At 42.3% G+C, this 19,304-nt stretch overlaps 1 protein-coding gene across 1 annotated transcript in view; it reads left to right on the top strand.

The window, feature by feature from the left end:
• The window catches only part of PCSK5 (proprotein convertase subtilisin/kexin type 5), a 414,129-nt gene that overhangs the window by 131,461 nt on the left and 263,364 nt on the right, over positions 1-19,304 (top strand). The window contains exon 6 of the mRNA XM_038769509.1: positions 16,635-16,723. Coding sequence (XP_038625437.1) covers positions 16,635-16,723 — 89 coding nt within the window. The remainder of the gene's footprint in view (positions 1-16,634; positions 16,724-19,304) is intronic.

Raw genomic sequence — 19,304 nt, 5'->3', positions numbered from 1 at the left:
GGATATTCATTGAAATGGTCTGTAATCCTTTTCCCCTGAACTTCATCGTCTGAAAAGATTCACTGGTGACAGCTTGAAGTGGATTGGACTATAGTGTTAGCGACATGAAAAGCTGGAGGGCTTTAAACCCACTAGTCTCCAGAGTTTTCGTATTATAAAAGACTTGACAGACTGGGGAGGAATAAAAGATGGTTAAGAGCAGCATTTTCAAAGTGTTTCTGGAAATCGAAAGAGTAGTTTTGGATTAGACTGTGAAATAGCAGAATGTTGCAAGTTACCCATGTCTGCGGAGGGAACAAGCCTTACCCATAACATCTGAAAGAGAACTATGAATTTGTTAGCCTTGAGAACACTGATTTTCTTTTTCCACGCCCTTTGTGTTAGCCTACACTTGAAATAAGAGGCAAATTAAGAAGTGTAAACTTTGGTGGGGTCTTTTAATTGAACAAATTCAACAGGAAAGGAGGAACATAGCTAAAAGTAGGGTTTGTTTAAGGTTTCATAAACACTATCTGAAATGATCACTTCTCCCCTCATCCTTGTTTTGCTCAGAATCTCATTACAGGTGTCCTAAATACCTCCTCTGTGCTTTGATTCTTAATGATATTAGACAAAATTATTCTGATCTTAAAGGGCAAACATCTACAGGACCTTAACTTAATACAAGAAACTGACAATAAAACATGAATAGCACTACAAATTTAAGATATTAGTTCAAATTTAAGCTTTAGTACTTCCATCACTTTGAACTTTAAAATATTTTTATTGAAGAAAAATGAAAACATGGTGCATGAAAGAAGAAAATTCATGGGACTGGCATCCCTTCTAGATTGTGAGCCCGTTTTGGGGTAGGGATCGTCTGTATCTGTTGCCGAATTGTACTTTCCAAGCGCTTAGTACAGTGCTCTGCACACAGTAAGCGCTCAATAAATATGACTGAATGAATGAGTGAATAGGACTGCATAGCACTTCCATTTTCAGATCTTGGAAGAGTTATAAGGCAAGTCATTATTAAAGCTACCCTACAGATCACCGTTCTATGTGGAGATGTTATAAAAATCATTTCTTTTCTGGGGTTATGACTGAAAAAACTAGATTCTCTTTTTTGGAAAGAAACATGAAATATGACAGTTTGAAAGTTTGATCCTGAACAAGACTTTCTTGCTTTCTTCAGAAGCAAAATTTTTCTTAAGACTCACCAGAATTGACTTCATACCCAGAGAAATGATTTTCCACTGGCCTGTAAGCTTGACGTGGGCATAGAACATTTCTTCGAACTCTGTTGTATTGTAATCTCCCAAGCACTTTGTAGAGTGCTCTGCACACAGTAAGTGCTCAATAAATACCAGTGATTGATTGATTAATGTATCCAAGTCCTTCTTCCTCCAGTTCCCTACTGGGCAATTTGAGTGAGATTATGGAAATTCAAGATTATGAAAAGGACTCAACTCCAGAATGAATTCCCTCCTTGTTATATCCACTGAATCTCAAGAGTGATCGTGCATGCCATTACTTTGAATACTTGCTTTGAATTCTTTGAATACGTGCTCCTGGAAATAGTCTGTGTGCCAGTTGCTTCTAGAAATAAGGCTCCTCTTTTCACCCACTTAAATATTAACTTGGATTATTAATAACATTAATTGATTCCTATATGCCAAGCACTGTGCATAGTCCTCTGCCCCACTTGGGTCTCACAGTCTAAGGGAGATGGAGAAGTGCTTTTTCACCATTTTTATGAGGAAACTGAAGCACAGAGAAGTGTACTGACATACCCAAGGTCAATCAGCAAGCACTCCCGGGCTTGTGCGCTTTCGACTATGCCTCACTGCCTCTTAAAGCAAAGTGTGCCCCTTGTCTGTTTTAGGGATACCTCTGAATTTGTTCGCTTGAGTTGTGAATAATAGGGCTCGACAGACAATCAATAGTGCCAAATGAACTGATAAGACTTGAGGACATAACGATTTGCATGATTTCAGAGCAGTTGCTTGTGAAAATGTTTCTCCTTCCTCGTTCTCAAAGATCTACCTACCCAAAATAGTCTAGTGCATTGGCCTCCTCTCTGACCTCCTTGCTGATCCTCTGCCTCCTGTCTCTCCTCACTCCTGTTCATACTCCACTCTGCTGCATGGATCATTTTTTCTAAAAAAAATTTAGTCCATGTTTCTCTACACCTCAGGAACCTTCAGGTGTTGCCGATCCTTCTCCTCATCAAACAGAAACTCTGTATCATTGATTTTAAGGCACTCAATCAGCTCTCACCTCCTTCATTACTTCACTGATCTCCTACTATAATCGAACCTGCCCACTTCACTCCTCTAACACCAACATACTCATTGTACCTCTGTCTCTTCTGTCCCGCTGCCAGCCCCTTACCCACGTCCTCCTTCTGGCCTGGAACCCCCCTTCCCCTTCATACACAGAACATTACTCTCCCTGCCTTTGATGCCTTGCTAAAATCACATCTCCTCCAAGAGGCCTTCCCCAACTAAGCCCTAATTCCCCCTACTCCCTCTCGCTTCTGTGTTGTTTATGTACTTGAATTTGACCCCTTTAAACATTTGGTATTCACTCCACCCTCAGTACTTAAATACACAAATGTGTCTACCAACTCTGTTGCATTGTACTCTCCCAGGTGTTGGTAGATATGTCCCCTGTCCACAGTGAAAATGAATTTGGGTCATCCTTAGTCTGGAGCACTGAAACACGCAATTCCACTCCAAAACTGACCCTGTCACCCTAGGGTCACTTGGATCAGAGATGACTGAGCCCTGGGGCAGACTCCCCCAAGGGAAGAATCAAAATGGGGAGCTGGGTAACCAGCTCATCACCCATCATATTATGAAGAGTACCCTTTGGTCTTGATAGGAAAATTTATTGAGCGCCTACCCTGAACAAAGCACTGTACTAAGCTCAAGGAAGAATAGATAAACATTGCTTCCTATACGTTCTCTGACCCAGAAAGAATTCTCACTCTCATAAATAAGAATTAAAAGTATGATATTTCAATCAATCAATCAATGAATCAATGGTATTTCTTAAGCACTTACTGTGTGTTGAGCATTGTAATGAACGCTTGGGAGAGTAAACTCCTTGAGGACAGGGATCATGATGACCAACTCTATTGTATTTACACTCAGTGCTAGCACAGTGCTCGACACACAGTAAGCACTCCATAAATGCCATTGATTGATTGACTGAACTAAGCACTAGAGTGATGATGGTGATGATGATGATGGAATTCTCCCTTTAAGAACAAAGGCTAAGCCTTGGTTCTGAAATTTTAGGGGAGAGAACCTGGGTGAAAACTCATTATCATCAATGGTATTTTTTGAGTGCTTACTGTGTGCAGAGCACTGTACTGAGCTCTTGGGAGAGTACAATGCAGCAGAATTGGTAGACACATTCCCTGCCCACAGTGAGCTTATAGTCCAGAGATTATAGTTGTACTGTTTTTGAGGAGCACCACTTACACTTCCAGTCATGTTCCCGCTTGAGAACAGAGTGCAGTGAGTAAGCAGGTGGGCACAAGTATAGCTCATTGCGACATGTACACAAAGGTTTTGGGTGTTTTTATGTGTGGTACTCATTCATGGCCAAAGTAACTACAACAGAATGCTCATGCAGTGTGGCCTAGTAGAAAGAGCACAGAACTTGGAGTCAGAGGACCGGGGTTGTAATATCAGTCTGCCACTTGCCTGCTGGGTGAAGTTGGGCAAGTCATTTCACTTCTCTGTTCCCGTTTCCTCAACTATAAAATTAGGTACCACTCCTCCCCCCTCCTTACACTGTACTACGTGCTGGGGTAGCAGATGAGGTAGCAGAGAAGTGAAATGACTTGCCCATGGTCACACAGAAGACTAGCGCCAAAGCTGGGATTAGAACCCATGACCTTCTGACTCCCAGGCCCATGCTCTATCCACTAAGCCATGCTGTATTTAAGTGCTTACTATGTGCCAAGATCTGGTCAGATAATCAGGTCAGACAGTTCCTGTCCCACATGCAGCTCACAGTGGGAGGGAGAGAAAGTATTTAGTCCCTATTTACAGATGAGAAAACTGAGGTAAAGAAAAGTTAACTGTCTTGCCCAAGGTCTCACAGCAGGCAAGCAGTAGAGTAGGGAATAGAACCCAGGTCCTCTGACTCCCAGGTCAGTGTTCTCTCCACAAGACTTCACTGGTCTTCTGATTGACCCCCCCAATCCCCCCCCAACCCCCCCCCCCAAACACACACACACACACACACACACACACACACACACTCTTTCTCTCTCTCTCTCTCTCTCTCTCTCTCTCTCTCTCTCTCTCTCTCTCTCTCTCTCTTTCTCTCACACTGGTTGGAAGGAATTAGGAGGAAATGGCCTTTTAAGGAACGTACCCAGCATAATATAATTCCACATACACCTCTTCCTCAGTGTGAAGGTTGCTGGGTGAATCCTAACAACCCACCGTTTTTGTCTGTTTTTTGTTTTTGTTGTTTCCTGCATTTGCTAAGAATATCTCTTCCTTCCACACACACCAAGACACTAGTCAATAAAAAGTCATTCCTTTCTGGATCAACTGTGCATTTACCAGTCCAAAATGTCAATTCACTTTTTGAGGACAAGGACAGGGAAATTTCTAGACACAAAAACAAAATTTACATCTCAGAATCCATTTGGAGATGAAGGTTCCTTCTCTGATTGATTTGACCCTTCCTCATCTATAAGTTTGAAAAAAAATGAGATTTTAGATGCACAACAGATCATAAAAAGAATTTGCCAAAATTATAATAAATCAAAGTGAAGATTGGTGTTCCTGGAAAACAATGCATTCAGACCCAATTTGGGAGATAGGCATTGTAGTCACAGTCGACAATTTTGCTGATTCAAGTTCCCAATGGTGAGTAGGATCAGCAGTATTAGCTCTGCCTTACACAAGAAAAACAAGTTATTGTCAATTCGTGGTCTGTGCATATTTAAGAGCATTGGACCAAACTTCAGCCCTGTGTTGGGAAAACTGGTGGTGGCAAATTAAGCAACTGTGGTCTGGGGACAAGCACCACCGATTTAGCATGTTTACTTATAGTCTGATTTTGGAGCTGAGAATTGCCTAGGTCCAAGTTCATCAACTTGAATGCTTTGACTTAGGTGTGGCTTTTCCCAGGGTTCTGGGAGACCTCAAATTTCCTAGCACCTTTCCCTCCAGATACTAGTTTTGAGGCACTAGGTGAGGAAATAAGTTAATGTAAAACTGAAATGTCTTAAAGATTTTTTTCAGCTACCCAAAGGAACTCTGGCAGAAAGCTATAAAAACACATTCCCTACTTATTGGACTTATAAAGCACTTTTCTCCAAAAAGTGACCAAAATCCCATAGGAACATGCTAATGCTCTCAGCACAAACAAAAGCCTTTAAAATCCAGGGCAATGTGAAACTTTTCATTTCAGTAGCACTTTCACAAAGCACCCCTCTCTATCTCCAGGCAAGTGACGGTTTCAAACTGCGATTATTTCAACATTCCTGGTTCACCTTGTTTTCACCAGTTGGCGAGTGGTTTCCATGGAAATAGGAATGGAATAAGCATTCTCAGTTTTAGACTGTCAGCTGCCAGCTGAGCTATAAATGCCATTTGGTAAACAGCAAGAGTCCAGCAGTCTCTGATTATAGAGTGGCAGAGAGAGAGGAGGAAGTGCTTGCCAAATCGTTTTCTACCCCTCCCATTGCAAGGATATACGATAGATTATTTGAGGTATTATTGATTAATATTATTAATATCGATTGATTATTTGAGGAAGCCGAGTTAACAGTACATCACTCATAAATGAAATCCATAGATAACCTCATACCTGTTAACTAGCAAAATTTGGACAATTTGAAATTCCTCTTCCCCCCCATCCCCACTGACCCCTCTGGTGGAAGAGCTAATGAACTGTCAAATAGCCAAAAGGCAGAAGGAGGTAAAAACAAATGGCCTGGGTATCTAGAACATGGATTTTTCACTTTTGGGCTATGGAGAGTTGACTGTGATTGTCTTCAATGGACCAAAGTTGCCAGTTTCTCCTGTATGTTCAGAATTCTGTGTACAGTTGCACATCATGCCAGCTCAGCTAAAGCAGTCTTCCAAAATGACCACTTATATTTAATATGTTGGGGGAGTTATGCCATTACTCTTGGCACTGATTACAATGTTCAGTGGAAAACAAATCACTTTGGGCCTCAGTTATCTCATCAGTAAAATGGAGATTAAGACTGTGAGCCCCATGTGGGGCATGGACTGAGTGCAACTTGAATATCTTGTATCTACCCCAGAGCTTAGAACAGTGCTTGCCTGGCACATAGTAAGTGCTTAACAAATACCATAAAAACATTGAACAAAATGGGATTGAGCTGATTTCATATATTTGTTTTTTTTCCCCATTTTAGAATACAGGGATTAGTCAAGTACATTGCCATTATCCTGTAGTAAATTACTGTAGCAAGTATGTCAGTTAGTTTTCACTAATTTCCATACATTCCTCAGGAGTTTCTAACATGCCAGGCCTCAGTGGCAGAAAGTATTTTTGAGTGCCTACTGTGTGTAGAGCACTGTACTGGGCCTTTGGAAGAGTACAAAGCAGTTAGTAGACTTGATCCCAGCCCTTGAAGATCAGTCAATCGATCATATTTACTGCGCGCTTCTTTGTGCAGAGCAGTGTACTAAGAACTCGGGAGAGTAAATTAGTTTACAATCTAGCGGGGAAGACCCACCTTTCCAGAACTGGTGGAAGGCCAGTTACTATCTTTATAGCAGTACTTATCCAAGTCAAAACAGTCCTTGAATTTAGGGTTTATTTAGTCCACTAATCCCAAATTTAAAAAACAAAAATCAAGAAAATCCAAAACTAGATTCAGTTACAGAAAAAAGCTGGTGTATTTTGCCCAACACTCTCCCTCCAAAGAAAAATATCACCTCCTTGTTTGGTGATTCGTTCCTGGAGCATCACCTGGTTGATGTTTTTCCCCCAAAATTATCCCAAAATGAACCTGCAAATTCTTTATTAGCATGGGGTGGTGGAAGGGTTTCAAATGGTAAGCAACATATTCATTTGTGCAGCTGGAAAGTGATTTTTCTGAATATCAAATAAGGCCTTAAGTGGCACTAAAATTTGATGTTATTGTCCACTTAGCTTTCTATTCCAGTTCCTGTTTGAAATTGAAAAGGGCTGAAGAAAATGACAACTGAGTAATACTGTGAGATTTGATGCCAGTCCTTGATCACCCTTGACTGCTGGTTGGGTGTTAATTATGCAGCTACTGCCTTCTCCAATATTGGGCAACTATTACAAACACCAAGTGCTTAACCTTAAGTCCGTCCCAGCAGGGTAGTCCCTCTGGTTAAAAGTTATGCATTTTAGGTACTTACATATCTAGACGACTATATAAGTGCTCTTATGTACAACTGAATCTATCAGATCAATCAATTGTATTTATTGAGCGCTTACTGTGTGCAGAGCACTGTACTAAGCGCTTGGGAAGTACAAGTTGGAAACATATAGAGACGGTCCCTACCCAACAGTGGGCTCACAGTCTAGAAGGGGAAGACAGAGAACAAAACCAAACATATTAACAAAATAAAATAAATAGAATAGATATGTACAAGTAAAATAAATAAATAAATAGAGTAATAAATATGTACAAACATATATACATATATACAGGTGCTGTGGGGAAGGGAAGGAGGTAAGGCGGGGGGCGATGGAGGGGGGAAGGGGGGAGAGGAAGGAGGGGGCTCAGTCTGGGAAGGCCTCCTGGAGGAGGTGAGCTCTCAGTAGGGCCTTGAAGGGAGGAAGATAGCTAGCTTGGCAGATGTTGGGAGGGAGGGCATTCCAGGCCAGGGGGGATGACGTGGGCCGGGGGTCGACGGCGGGACAGGCGAGAACGAGGGGCGGTGAGGAGATTAGTGGCAGAGGAGCGGAGGGTGTGGGCTGGGCTGTAGAAAGAGAGAAGGGAGGTGAGATAGGAGGGGGCGAGGTGATGGAGAGCATTGAAGCCGAGGGTGAGGAGTTTCTGCCTGATGCGTAGGTTGATTGGTAGCCACTGGAGATTTTTGAGGAGGGGAGTAACATGTCCAGAGCGTTTCTGGACAAAGACAGTCCGGGCAGCGGCGTGAAGTATGGATTGAAGTGGGGAGAGACAGGAGGATGGGAGATCAGAGAGGAGGCTGATACAGTCTGAAGTAAATAGTTTATTCGTTGAGAAAAATGAAACCTCTAATGCAGGCCTGTGAAACTGTATGAATACTTCAGTAAAATTTTACCAGTGATTAGCATCAGTTCAGCATTTGACATGTTTTCTATTACCGATTCTTTCCATCAGGGAATATCACCTTTACAAAACAAGCTGAATTGTTTTGGTAAATAAGTTTTGGGCACAGAAGACTAGAGAAAGTAGGTAGGGTAAGCAAGAAAGCAGCCCAGAAAGCAGAAAATGTATGGGTGTGCACACGCATACGTACACACACACACACACACACACACACACACACACACACACACACACACACACACACACACACACACACACACACCCTCTCTCTCTCTCTCCAACCCCCCCTTTAAATACATCATCCAACGGGTACTTTTTTCTTGTAGGAAGACACTGGAATGAGTGAAAAGCACATAATAGGCACTCAGCAAATGTCAACAGTACATTTTGTCTTGTCTTATGCCGTCAAGTCATTTCCTACCCATAGTGACACCATGGACATATCTCTCCCAGAACTACCCTGCTCTCCATCTGCAGTCATTCTAGTAGTGTATCCATAGAGTTTTCTTGGTAAAAATAAGGAAGTGGTTTACCATTACCTCCTTCTGCACAATAAACTCAAGCCTCCACCCTCGACTCTCTCCCATGCCGATGCTGCCCAGCATGGGTGAGTTTTGACTTGTACCAGATTGCCTTCCACTGGCTAGCCACTGCCCAAGCTAGGAATGGAATGAGTATGCCTCTGCTTGTCTTTCCCTCCTGTAGCCGAGATCAGTAGTGTACTGGGAACTCTCCAGGTGCAACCCTGAGAGGTTTTAAAAGTCCATAGCTCAATAACTATCAACACTCAAAAGCAATATCAAATGTAAAGACACCCTGCTCTTTACACTATCCATTCAGATCCTACAGCTCCCATCCTCCATTGTAGAATGGATGTAAAATTATCTGGATTCATAGAATCAATAGAGTTGGAAGAGAACCGTGTGAAATCACCTGGCCTGTTTGGTTTCATGCCTTTCTCTTCTTCCTCTTCCTTCACTGCATCAGCTTGTATCCAAGTTCAGATCCAGAAACTTGACTATTCGATAATTTTGAAGAACCAAAATTGAGCTAGAAGAGACTGGTTAAGCCTTTTGAAGAATCAGGAATCACATCTTCCTCAGCTCACGGTAGATGCTGTGAAGCCAAAATCATTATTTTCCCCCAGAGGAGAAAGAAATCTATCTGGCTACAAAATAAAATGCATGACTCCTTGCCTGCTATTATGGCAACCCAAACACTGCTAGGATGAATCCCTCAGCAGTCATCACTGGATAATGGGGAAAAGCCAAAGTTTGAGACAACTGCATAGTGCTGTGATAAAGGAGCATTCGGCAAATGATTTTCAATAAATGAATCGAAGAATAATTATTAAGATAACTGGCATTTTAAAATAACTGATAGAGATTGGTTTTCTAAGGTGTACAGCAATTCCATTTAGGATTCCAAATATACTTTGATTATCCAAACTAGCTTGGTTCTTATAAGGGGTTGGTTTGGTTAACTAGGGGTTGGTTAATTGGCTTTCCATTATAAAATTACAAGTCATGAGTAAGGCAGATGCTTTGAAGCCACGGATTTTGGAGTGTGGTTAGACCGAAAGTGGTAAGAATGGCATTAAGACTAGCTGGGATGTGGAGCTGGGCATGGGGAATCCTGGTTTTGTTTTTTTTTTGTTTTGTTTTTTTTGCAACTGAAATCCTGTTTCACCTGGAAAACTCATCAGAAGCCAGAAAAGGAATTAAGAAGGATGGAAAGAGAAGGGTAAATCTTTAGAATCAAACTGTGATCCGGATACATGTTGTCAGCCCTGACCACAAATCTTTCAAGTGGCTTGGCAGGACAGAAAAGCTTTGCAAAAGTCACCAAACAATGAGTTTGGGCTGGTAATAGTTCTGAATTAACCCTATGATGTTTATCTATATTATTGTTAATATTCTTGAGACTGTGAGCCTGCTGTTAGGTAGGGACTGTCTCTATGTGTTGCCGACTTGTACTTCCCAAGCGCTTAGTACAGTGCTCTGGACACAGTAAGCGCTCAATAAATACGATTGATTGATTGATTGATTGAAAAGACCTTCTGACCTTTTTCATTCTAAAGCCTAGTAGCATCAAACTGTGCAATTATGCCAAACAAAAAAATGAAATCTGTTGAATGTTTTGGCTGTTGGACTGTCTTTTTTTAATGGTATTTATTAAACACTAACGATGTGACAGGTTCTGTACTAAGTGCTGGGGTTGATACTCTCTCAAATGCTTAGTACAGTGCTCTGCACACACAAATATGACTGAATGAAGGAATGAATAGGCCAGTCCCCGGGCTACTTAAGGAACTCTGCCGCTGGTTTAGTACAAAAGCCAAATAAGATCATTGTTCTCTTCAGTGAGGACAGAACAGGGCATCAACTGGTTCAGTGAAATCGTGGGTAAGTAGAAGAAGTTCTCAGTTTAAGCCTGTAATGATCCTCATCCTTAATTCCACTACATAAGTTTCCACTTAAAGTGGGGTGGCTTGAGAGCTGTCCCTGCTCTTTCTATCTTGGTTCTGGCCCCTGCCAAAACAGCTACGCCTCGGGCTTGCTTTGCAGAGTAGGATAGTTGGGGGTGGGTGGCCATCAAGGGATGAACGACTGGGCCTGTGACACAGTGGAAAGAGCATGGGCTTTGGAGTCAGAGGTCATGGATTCAAATCCTGGCTCCGCCAACTGTCAGCTGTGTGACTTTGGGCAAGTCACTTCACTTCTCTGGACCTCAGTTACCTCATCTGTAAAATGGGGATTAAGACTGTGAGCCCCCTGTGGGACAACCTGATCACCTTGTAACCTCCCCAGCACTTAGAACAGTGCTTTGCACATAGTAAGCACTTATAAATGCCATCATTATTATTATTATGTACAAGCTAATCAGGTTGGATAGGATCCATGTCCCATGTGGGGCTCACAGTCTTAATCGTCATTTTACAGATGAGGTAACTGAGACACATAGAAGTTAAATGACTTGCCCAAGGTCACAAAACATTTTTCCACAAAACCCCCAGAACCACCAGGGGTTGTCCATCCACCTCTGTATCATACCGAAACTCCTTACCATCGACTTTAAAACAGTCACGTTGCTCCTTCCTACCTTACCTCACTGCTCCTGTACTATAACCCAATTCTCACACTGCACTCCATTAATGCCAACCTACTCACTGTGCCTCAATCTCATCCATCTCACTGTCGACCTGTGCTCTGCACACAGTAAGCGCTCAATAAATATGATTGATTGACCTATCCACCCCCATCCTGCTTCTGGCCTGGAATGCCCTCCCTCTTCGTATCTGACAGACAATTACTCTCCCTACTTCAAAGCCTTATTGAAGGCACATCTCCTCCAAGAGGCCTTCCCTGACTAAGCCCTCATTTCATTCATTCAATCGTATTTATTGAGCGCTTACTGTGTGCAGAGCACTGTACTAAGCGCTTGGGAAGTATAAGTCGGCAACATATAGAGACGGTCCCTACCCAGCAACGGGCTCACATCTTCTCCTACTCCCTTCTGTGTAGCCCTTGTCCTTGGATTTGCTCCCTTTGTTCACTACTCCCTCAGCCCCACAACACTTATGTACATATCTGTAATTTATATTAATATCTGTCTCCCCTTCTAAACTGTAAGCTTGTTGTGGGCAGGGAATGTGTCTACCAACTCTATTATACTGTTATATTGTACTCTTCCTAGCACTTACTGCAATGCTCTGAACACAATAAGCACTCAATAAATGCCATTGATTGATTGATATGTGGCAGAGCTGAGATTAGAACGCAGGTCCTCTGACTCCCAAACCCAGGCTCTTTCCACTAGGCCACACTGCTTCTCTTATAAAATGTTAAGAAGATATTTTTATTGTTATTCATTTTAATACACTTTCAGATAGAATTTGGAACTGGTCAGGCCCTTTGGATTTCATTGGATGATTTTCTGTAGGATACAGAAGATATTCGATAATAGAACAGGAAAGTATTTGCTAGTGTTTGCCTAGCCTTTGATTTATGCCTTCATCTTTCTCTGCAAAGTCCATTTCTCCCCAGGAAACAAAGTATGGTAGAAATAAAAAATAGCAGTGCAAAACGACTTTGTAGGCTCTTTTTAGGAAATAGCATGCTGCTTTAATCTGCTTTTCTGCTAAGATGATTACTGACATGGTAGAGAGAAGTAATGTTTGTTGCTATGTCAGTTACGTATGATGTCATTCATTCATTTATTCAATGACATTTGTTGAGCACTTATCGAGTGTAAAGGAAACCATTGTGTTAACCATCACCAACATTCATTGTCCATGCACCCTTTAGGAAAACTCTCTGATATAATAATAATGGTATTTGTTAAGCACTTACTACGTGCCAAGCACTGTTCTAAGCACTGGCACTGTTCTAAGCGCTGATATGATATGTGGTCAGCTGATGTATTCCTATCATTTTGCAAAACCATCCACCTAGATGACAAGTGCAAAGGCTTTTAACCTGTGTCTCTTCATAGTTGTTTCAAAGCCCAGAACTCTGTTTCTTTTTATATGTGAAACCTGTCTACCAATTTTATTGCCTTGCACTCTCCCAAGCGCTCAGTAAGCTGCATTGCCCATAGTAAGCATTAAATACCAATCAATCAATCGTATTTATTGAGCGCTTACTGTGTGCAGAGCACTGTACTAAGCGCTTGGGAAGTACAAGTTGGCAACATATAGAGACAGTCCCTACCCAACAGTGGGCTCACTATGTACACAAAGAATGGTTACAGAGTCATTAAGATGTAGACCGGCATTTGTCAGTGTGGGTTTCTGGAAGATGGCAGGCATAGTTTACTTGGCTCTGCCATCTGAGAAGTAGTACAAGCATGAACATTGTGGGATGAGGGTTGAAAGTTTCAGCAACCTGGGAGCAGGACTGTAATGTCAATGAATCAGTTCCAAGTCAGGCTATTACCTCACCTGAAAGAAGCTAGCTATTAAGTGTCTTAATCCCTATGCCGTGACACCATTTGGACACAATCAATGATGATAATGTTGGTATTTGTTAAGTGCTTAAAAGTACCAAGCACTGTACTAAGCATTTGGGTAGGTACAGCATAATCAGGTTGGACAAAGTTCCTGTCCCACATGGGGCTCACAATCAACTCAGGGATGTTGAAGAGATGGTTGTTCTTTTTGGCTTTTGTTCTCCTTTGTAGAACTTACTTTTAGATATTCTCCCTCAGGTATTCTGCAGTGCTGTTTTTTAAAACCATTAGCACGATTTCAAGTGTGATGGAGCAAGGATTGCCTGACACTGTCAGAACCCTGTTTATATGTTCTTTCAGTGGACTTTCATTTCAGTAACCCTTAGCTTAATTGGCTCATGTTGGTCTTGCCTAATGTATGCGGGGTGCTGAGTGAACTCCTGCATTAAAAAACATGATATTAATTCAGTTCTGAATATGTGCTCTATTTGAACCTTTGTTTGAAAGGCTCCCAGCACTTTCCTCTTTCTAACTTGAATAATGTATCATGGTAGTTCTGTGCAATATGTTTTCATTAATAGTAATAAAAGAACAAAGTTCCTTCTACCTCTCTGGGCACCCAGAAAAATGGGTAAAACATTGCAGCAAACTGTAATTGCAACAAAACATTTATTTCTTGCTCAACACTCGACCTTTGAAAGTGGTATAAGCGAAAACAGATTCAAGCTCTGAGAAGCAGCATGGTCTAGTGGATAGAGCACAGGCCTGGGAGTCAGAAGGACATGGGTTCTAATCTGGGCTCTGCCACTTGTCTGCTGTGTGACCTTGGGCAAGTCACTTAACTTCTCTGGGCTTCGGTTCCCTCATCTGTAATATGGGAATTAAGACTGTGTGCCCCATATCGTGTCCAACCTGATTAGCCTGTATCTACCCCAGCACTTTGTACAGTGCCTGGCACATAGTAAGCACTTAGCAAATACTATTTGAAAAAAAACTTGTCACCAAGCAGAGAGAATACTGGGTTGGAGTGTATACACTCCAACTATATTGAATACAACTGCTGTCTACCTCCTAGACTTTCTAGAATGGGAGGCCTTCCCAGACTGAGCCCCCTCCTTCCTCTCTCCCTCCTGCCCCTCTCCATCCCCCTGCCTTACCTCCTTCCCTTCCCCACAGCACCTGTATATATGTATATATGTTTGTACATATTTATTACTCTATTTATTTGTTTATTTTACTTGTGCATATCTATTCTATTTATTTTATTTTGTTAATATGTTTGGTTTTGTTCTCTGTCTCCCCCTTCTAGACTGTGAGCCCACTGTTGGGTAGGGACCGTCTCTATGTGTCGCCAACTTGTGCTTCCCAAGTGCTTAGTACAGTGCTCTGCACACAGTAAGCGCTCAATAAATATGATTGATTGATTGATTGACTGATGTTTTTGCATCTCGCCCCCACCTTTTTAGATGTCATATCTATGTAAAGGTGCTTTGTTTTCAAAGATGACAGTCTCAACGGTGAGTCGATGTAGCCGGAGAAACTGATACATGACTGACATTCTCTCCCCCACTCTATGCACATTAAGGTTGTCCCTTGCAGTGCCAATGTATTTGTTCCATACAGGGCCTGTGTCTGTTTGTGAGACTGCCTCTTGGTATCCCGATCTTTGCAAAGCCTTTATTCAAAGAGAGCAACATCTCTCCCAGTTACTGCCCTCCAGTGGTCTGTCTGCTGCAGTGGTCTCCCAACAGTCACTGCCATGTCACACTGTGAGAGGTTATACCTCACTGTGTCCCGAAATCATGTTTACTACCCTCTTGGCTTGTGAATACTCCCTTTCACTTCACTGGCTGTTTGGGTATCCTGCTCTTGTCCATTCTCCTCACAGATCTTGTCCAGCAAAACAGTGCTGCTGTGAGCAGGGTCTCAATGCTGGTAAACTGGTTGTATTCCAGGAAGCCTATGGGTATTTGTCCTGCAATTTGACATTGAGGTTGAACCGGTGAAAGTGCTCAAGAAGCTGGATGTGTCTCCTGTGGGTGAGCCAGGTCTCACAATCCTATAAACAATTGAACACCAACACAGCTTTTTAGACCTTCAACTTGGTCTGCACCTTGATGCCCACATTCTGCCAAACCCCATGGGCCTTTTGTATTTGGTTTTCCACTATTTTGTCTGTCCGTGCATCTTTGGGTAGGGTATTGCCTAAGTAGCAGAATTTGGTGGCATCATTGAATTATGTGTTGCCAACCAAGATCTTTGGTTGAGTGTGATGTTTAGGCTCCTCTTTCCACACTTCAACACCAAAAGTCTTCAGCAACAATTGATTCTGGCCTCCACTGTTCCGAAGCTGCCATGCCCCAAGTCCAAGGGAAGTCCTTACATTGCCTCCCCTTGCAGTCTAGCTGCCTTTCCTGTTTTGTATTCAAAGCCAGTTTAGTAGCAGGTAAATCAAATGGCCGCCCAGGGCCACCATTTCCTAGATGACAGGTTACTTGTTGCCAAGGAAGAGAGGCTAATAAATAGCTTTGGTTTTCTTCAGATTCATTGCTGGTCCATAGCACTGCGTTGAATTTGTGAAGTGACTCAAAATCATTCTCATTTCTTCTTTGGTCTGTGCCTCAAGAACGCAGTCTTCAATATTCAGTGGTTCCTGAATGACCGTCTCAGTGACTTTTGATGATGTTTGTAGCCTGTTGAACCGGAAGAGTTTTCTGTTCAATTGGAGGGGGACTCCAATCTCCCCTTCCAGATCCCTTTTTGCATGCTCAAGCATGGCGGTATGGAATGAGTTGATCAGGACAGGATCCACACTTGTCCAGTTGGGTGCCTTGTCATTGTCTTCTAAATCCACACCAAAATCCCCATCAAATCATCCAACCAACTCATCTGGACCTCTTTGAGAGTGACCTGTGAGCAGTCTAGTGTGGGCCCAGTGAAACAGCTGCCACCATAAACTGGAATACAATACCCAATGGTATTTGAAATGAATGGGTCAACAGCAAATGTAGAATGCTGTTCAGGAATCCCGACATTTTTCTGTTTGACAGAGACAATGCTCATGGAATCCAACCAGTTTGCAGTGCACCCTAGAAAGTACATTGGGCTGATATGCAGATAGCCTGCGTTGAAGAACTGGGGAATTAACCCAGTGATGGTGAACTTGGACTTAGGTGTTGGAAGTCAGGAATTCAGCACAACTGTTGGGTAAAGCAAAAGGGTCTCCAAATGATTAAAAACACTCACTTTGTCTTTAACATGTTCTGTAGATGATTGCCCAGATAAAGTCTCAGCCAGTTGAGGTCTTAACTTCTGAGAAGCCAAAACAAGCACGTTAAATACTGATGCCCCGGGTCTGAGAGGATCACGCTTACTTTAGAAAATGTTTGTGTTCTGCCTGCAGGCATGGGACTCGTTGTGCTGGAGAAGTGGCAGCCGCTGCAAACAACTCACACTGTACAGTAGGAATTGCATTCAATGCCAAGATTGGAGGTATGTGAAACAGACTCACACGGATAGAAAAATAAGCCAAGGGCGATTTGTACCACATAGCGATCTGAAACCTCTTTGAACCAGAGGTAGAAGTGTGTTTGCATAACAGCACACAACTGCTGCTGACGGATAAAATGGCTATGATGTGCAGGTCATTCAATGCCATACTTCAGCGGTAGTCCTCACTCAGAAATTTGTTTCTTTAAATGGACACAAAAATTGCTGGTGACCTCGGCAGAGATAATATTCCTGCTTTCAGAACTAAAAATATATAATTGGTACTTGGCTAGGAAGTACCAGAAAGGGCAAAAGTCTCTCTGTGGAAAGAAATGGTTTGAAATGTCTCCAAGCTGAGAGAATTTTTAATTGTCTCTCTTACTCAGCCTTTTCAAAGGATTCAACTACAATCACATTTTGGATTTTTAAAGGGCAGGGTTCAACCTTGCAGGTTAGTTCAATAAAACAATGAAGGAGTCATCGGGTATCCCATAGTCCCTGTACTATGAATGATTCACATCCTACGTAGATGTATGTGTGTTTGAATTTCCACGTACGCACATCAGGAAACTACCGGATGTGATCGTTTGACCCTGTTGGTCAAATAGAGTACTGGTCTCTGTGGTTGTACACCCAGGAAGAGGTTGATGTTACTCTTTTTCTCAAATGCTTGTGAAAGAGCCAAGAAGATGAAAGGGGATGTACTTCTCATCATTCACATCTGTAGTCAGTTGCTGAGGGCCAAGCCAATATTAGGTCTAGAGGGTAGGTGCTTTCAAAAATGTGTAAACAACAGTTTCCAGCACAGGGTACAGAAATAGTCTTTCACCATCTTTCGCAGAACGTTCTTTTTTCACATTCCATCTCCTTAAGATCCAGCTGGAGAAGCCCAGTTAATACTTGGGTGCTCCTCTCCAATTTCCCCTTCTCTTTTGCAGTAGGCGAGTTCAGTATTTCTTCCAAAGGTTGTGGAGGTGGAAGACAGAATGGGGGCCTTTTGTGCCCCATCCTACATTAAAACCTGTTCCTCCAGAAGTAAAGACTGAGAAGGCGCCTTTCTGTGTGACTGTTACAGGCAAAATTTGATTAACCTGATTGCTTTCCAGACCTTTCACACTTCATGTCATTTCTAATGAGCCCCAGAGCTTTCCATAGAATACTGATACTGATCATAAAACAAAAAGAGGAAAGAAGCCTGAAAAGATCACGAAACCTGATGCCAGGAAACTTGGGTTTTACCCCTGCTCTGATACTGTTGAAAGGCACTCTGTTCCCAGGGCTAGGGTTAGGCAACAGATGAGATGACATTCTGTTATTTAATTTGCAGTCAGATGCCATAAAATGAGCAGGATCCAGGTGCAGAGAACAATCTTGTTCATCTGAAACCCAGCATTCTTCTCCGGAAGGTTACCCACAGTTCAGTGTTCCACTGGAAATCTTGGGAGAATTACTTAGCAGGGATAACTGGCTATACAGCATACCTACCCACCTATAAATGATTGGATTGTTTGCAACCATCCTTTCCTTATCCCTTTTGCCTATCTTTTGCCTGAACCAGTTGCTTCTGGACTGATTCGAGGTGTTTTTTTTTCCATTTTCAAGCCGGAGTATGCTTCCCATTTTCAAGGTAACAGGGAAACTCCTTCAAGCGGTTCCTAATCTAGAACATTTCCCCAAAGCCTATAAACTCACAGGATGGTTTCACCAGTTCTTCACAAATTCCCTAGTTTTCTAGTGATAAAGAGCCTGATGGCAGTTGCACATCATCAGCCTGATGAGGGGCAGTGTTGTATTTTCATATTAATTCAGTTGCTATAGGTTCAATTCTGATCGTCTGGGCTGGCTGATTTTTCTCACTTTGGGATTCAAAATAGGAAGGTCTTATGTCTAATTTTTCCCGGAACCAAAGCCATCCCTGCTGTGGGAATCAAATCAATCAGTTGTACTTACTGAGCGCTTACTGTGTGCAGAGCTCTATACTAAGTGCTTGGGAGAGTACAATATAACAGAGTTGATAAGCGCTTAGTACAGTGCTCTGCACACAGTAAGCACCCAGTAAATACTATTGAATGAATGGACACGTTCCCTGCCTAGGAGGAGCTTAGACTATAGAGACTGCATAGTTTAGACAATTTTTACCTGAATTTTCCCTGTTTCTTCCCATTTGTGCACAGGAGAGAATGCTCTAGTATGTACTGAACCATTGTTGCCTTTTTTTTATATGCCAGAAGCTATTATTAACTCTCCCTCTGTGAGCCCAAACATAAGAAAGCCACCCTACTCCCCAGTATTCTCCCCTTCAGTCAGAATTATGTCTGGCTAGCTGGAGTAGAGAATTCTAGGGCAGGCAAAGCTGACTTTATGCAGTCTGCAAACAGCACGTGGGTAGATTAGGGCTGAAACTATTGGAAGCACATTTGAATTGTATGGAAACAATTTGCTAAACATGAGGTAGTCTCTAATACTTGTGAAGTCAGAAAAAGGTTTCTAAGACTCTCTTGAATATCATTCGGAGCCTTGGATTTTAACAAAACCATGGGATAGACATCCTCCCTCCCCCCACAAAAAAACCAACAACAACCAG

The sequence above is a fragment of the Tachyglossus aculeatus genome, chromosome X4, assembly GCF_015852505.1.
Source record: "Tachyglossus aculeatus isolate mTacAcu1 chromosome X4, mTacAcu1.pri, whole genome shotgun sequence".
In the NCBI taxonomy this organism is placed as follows: Eukaryota; Metazoa; Chordata; class Mammalia; order Monotremata; family Tachyglossidae; genus Tachyglossus; species Tachyglossus aculeatus.
Note: the sequence above shows the minus strand (reverse complement) of the source record. Positions and strands in the feature narration are given on the sequence as shown.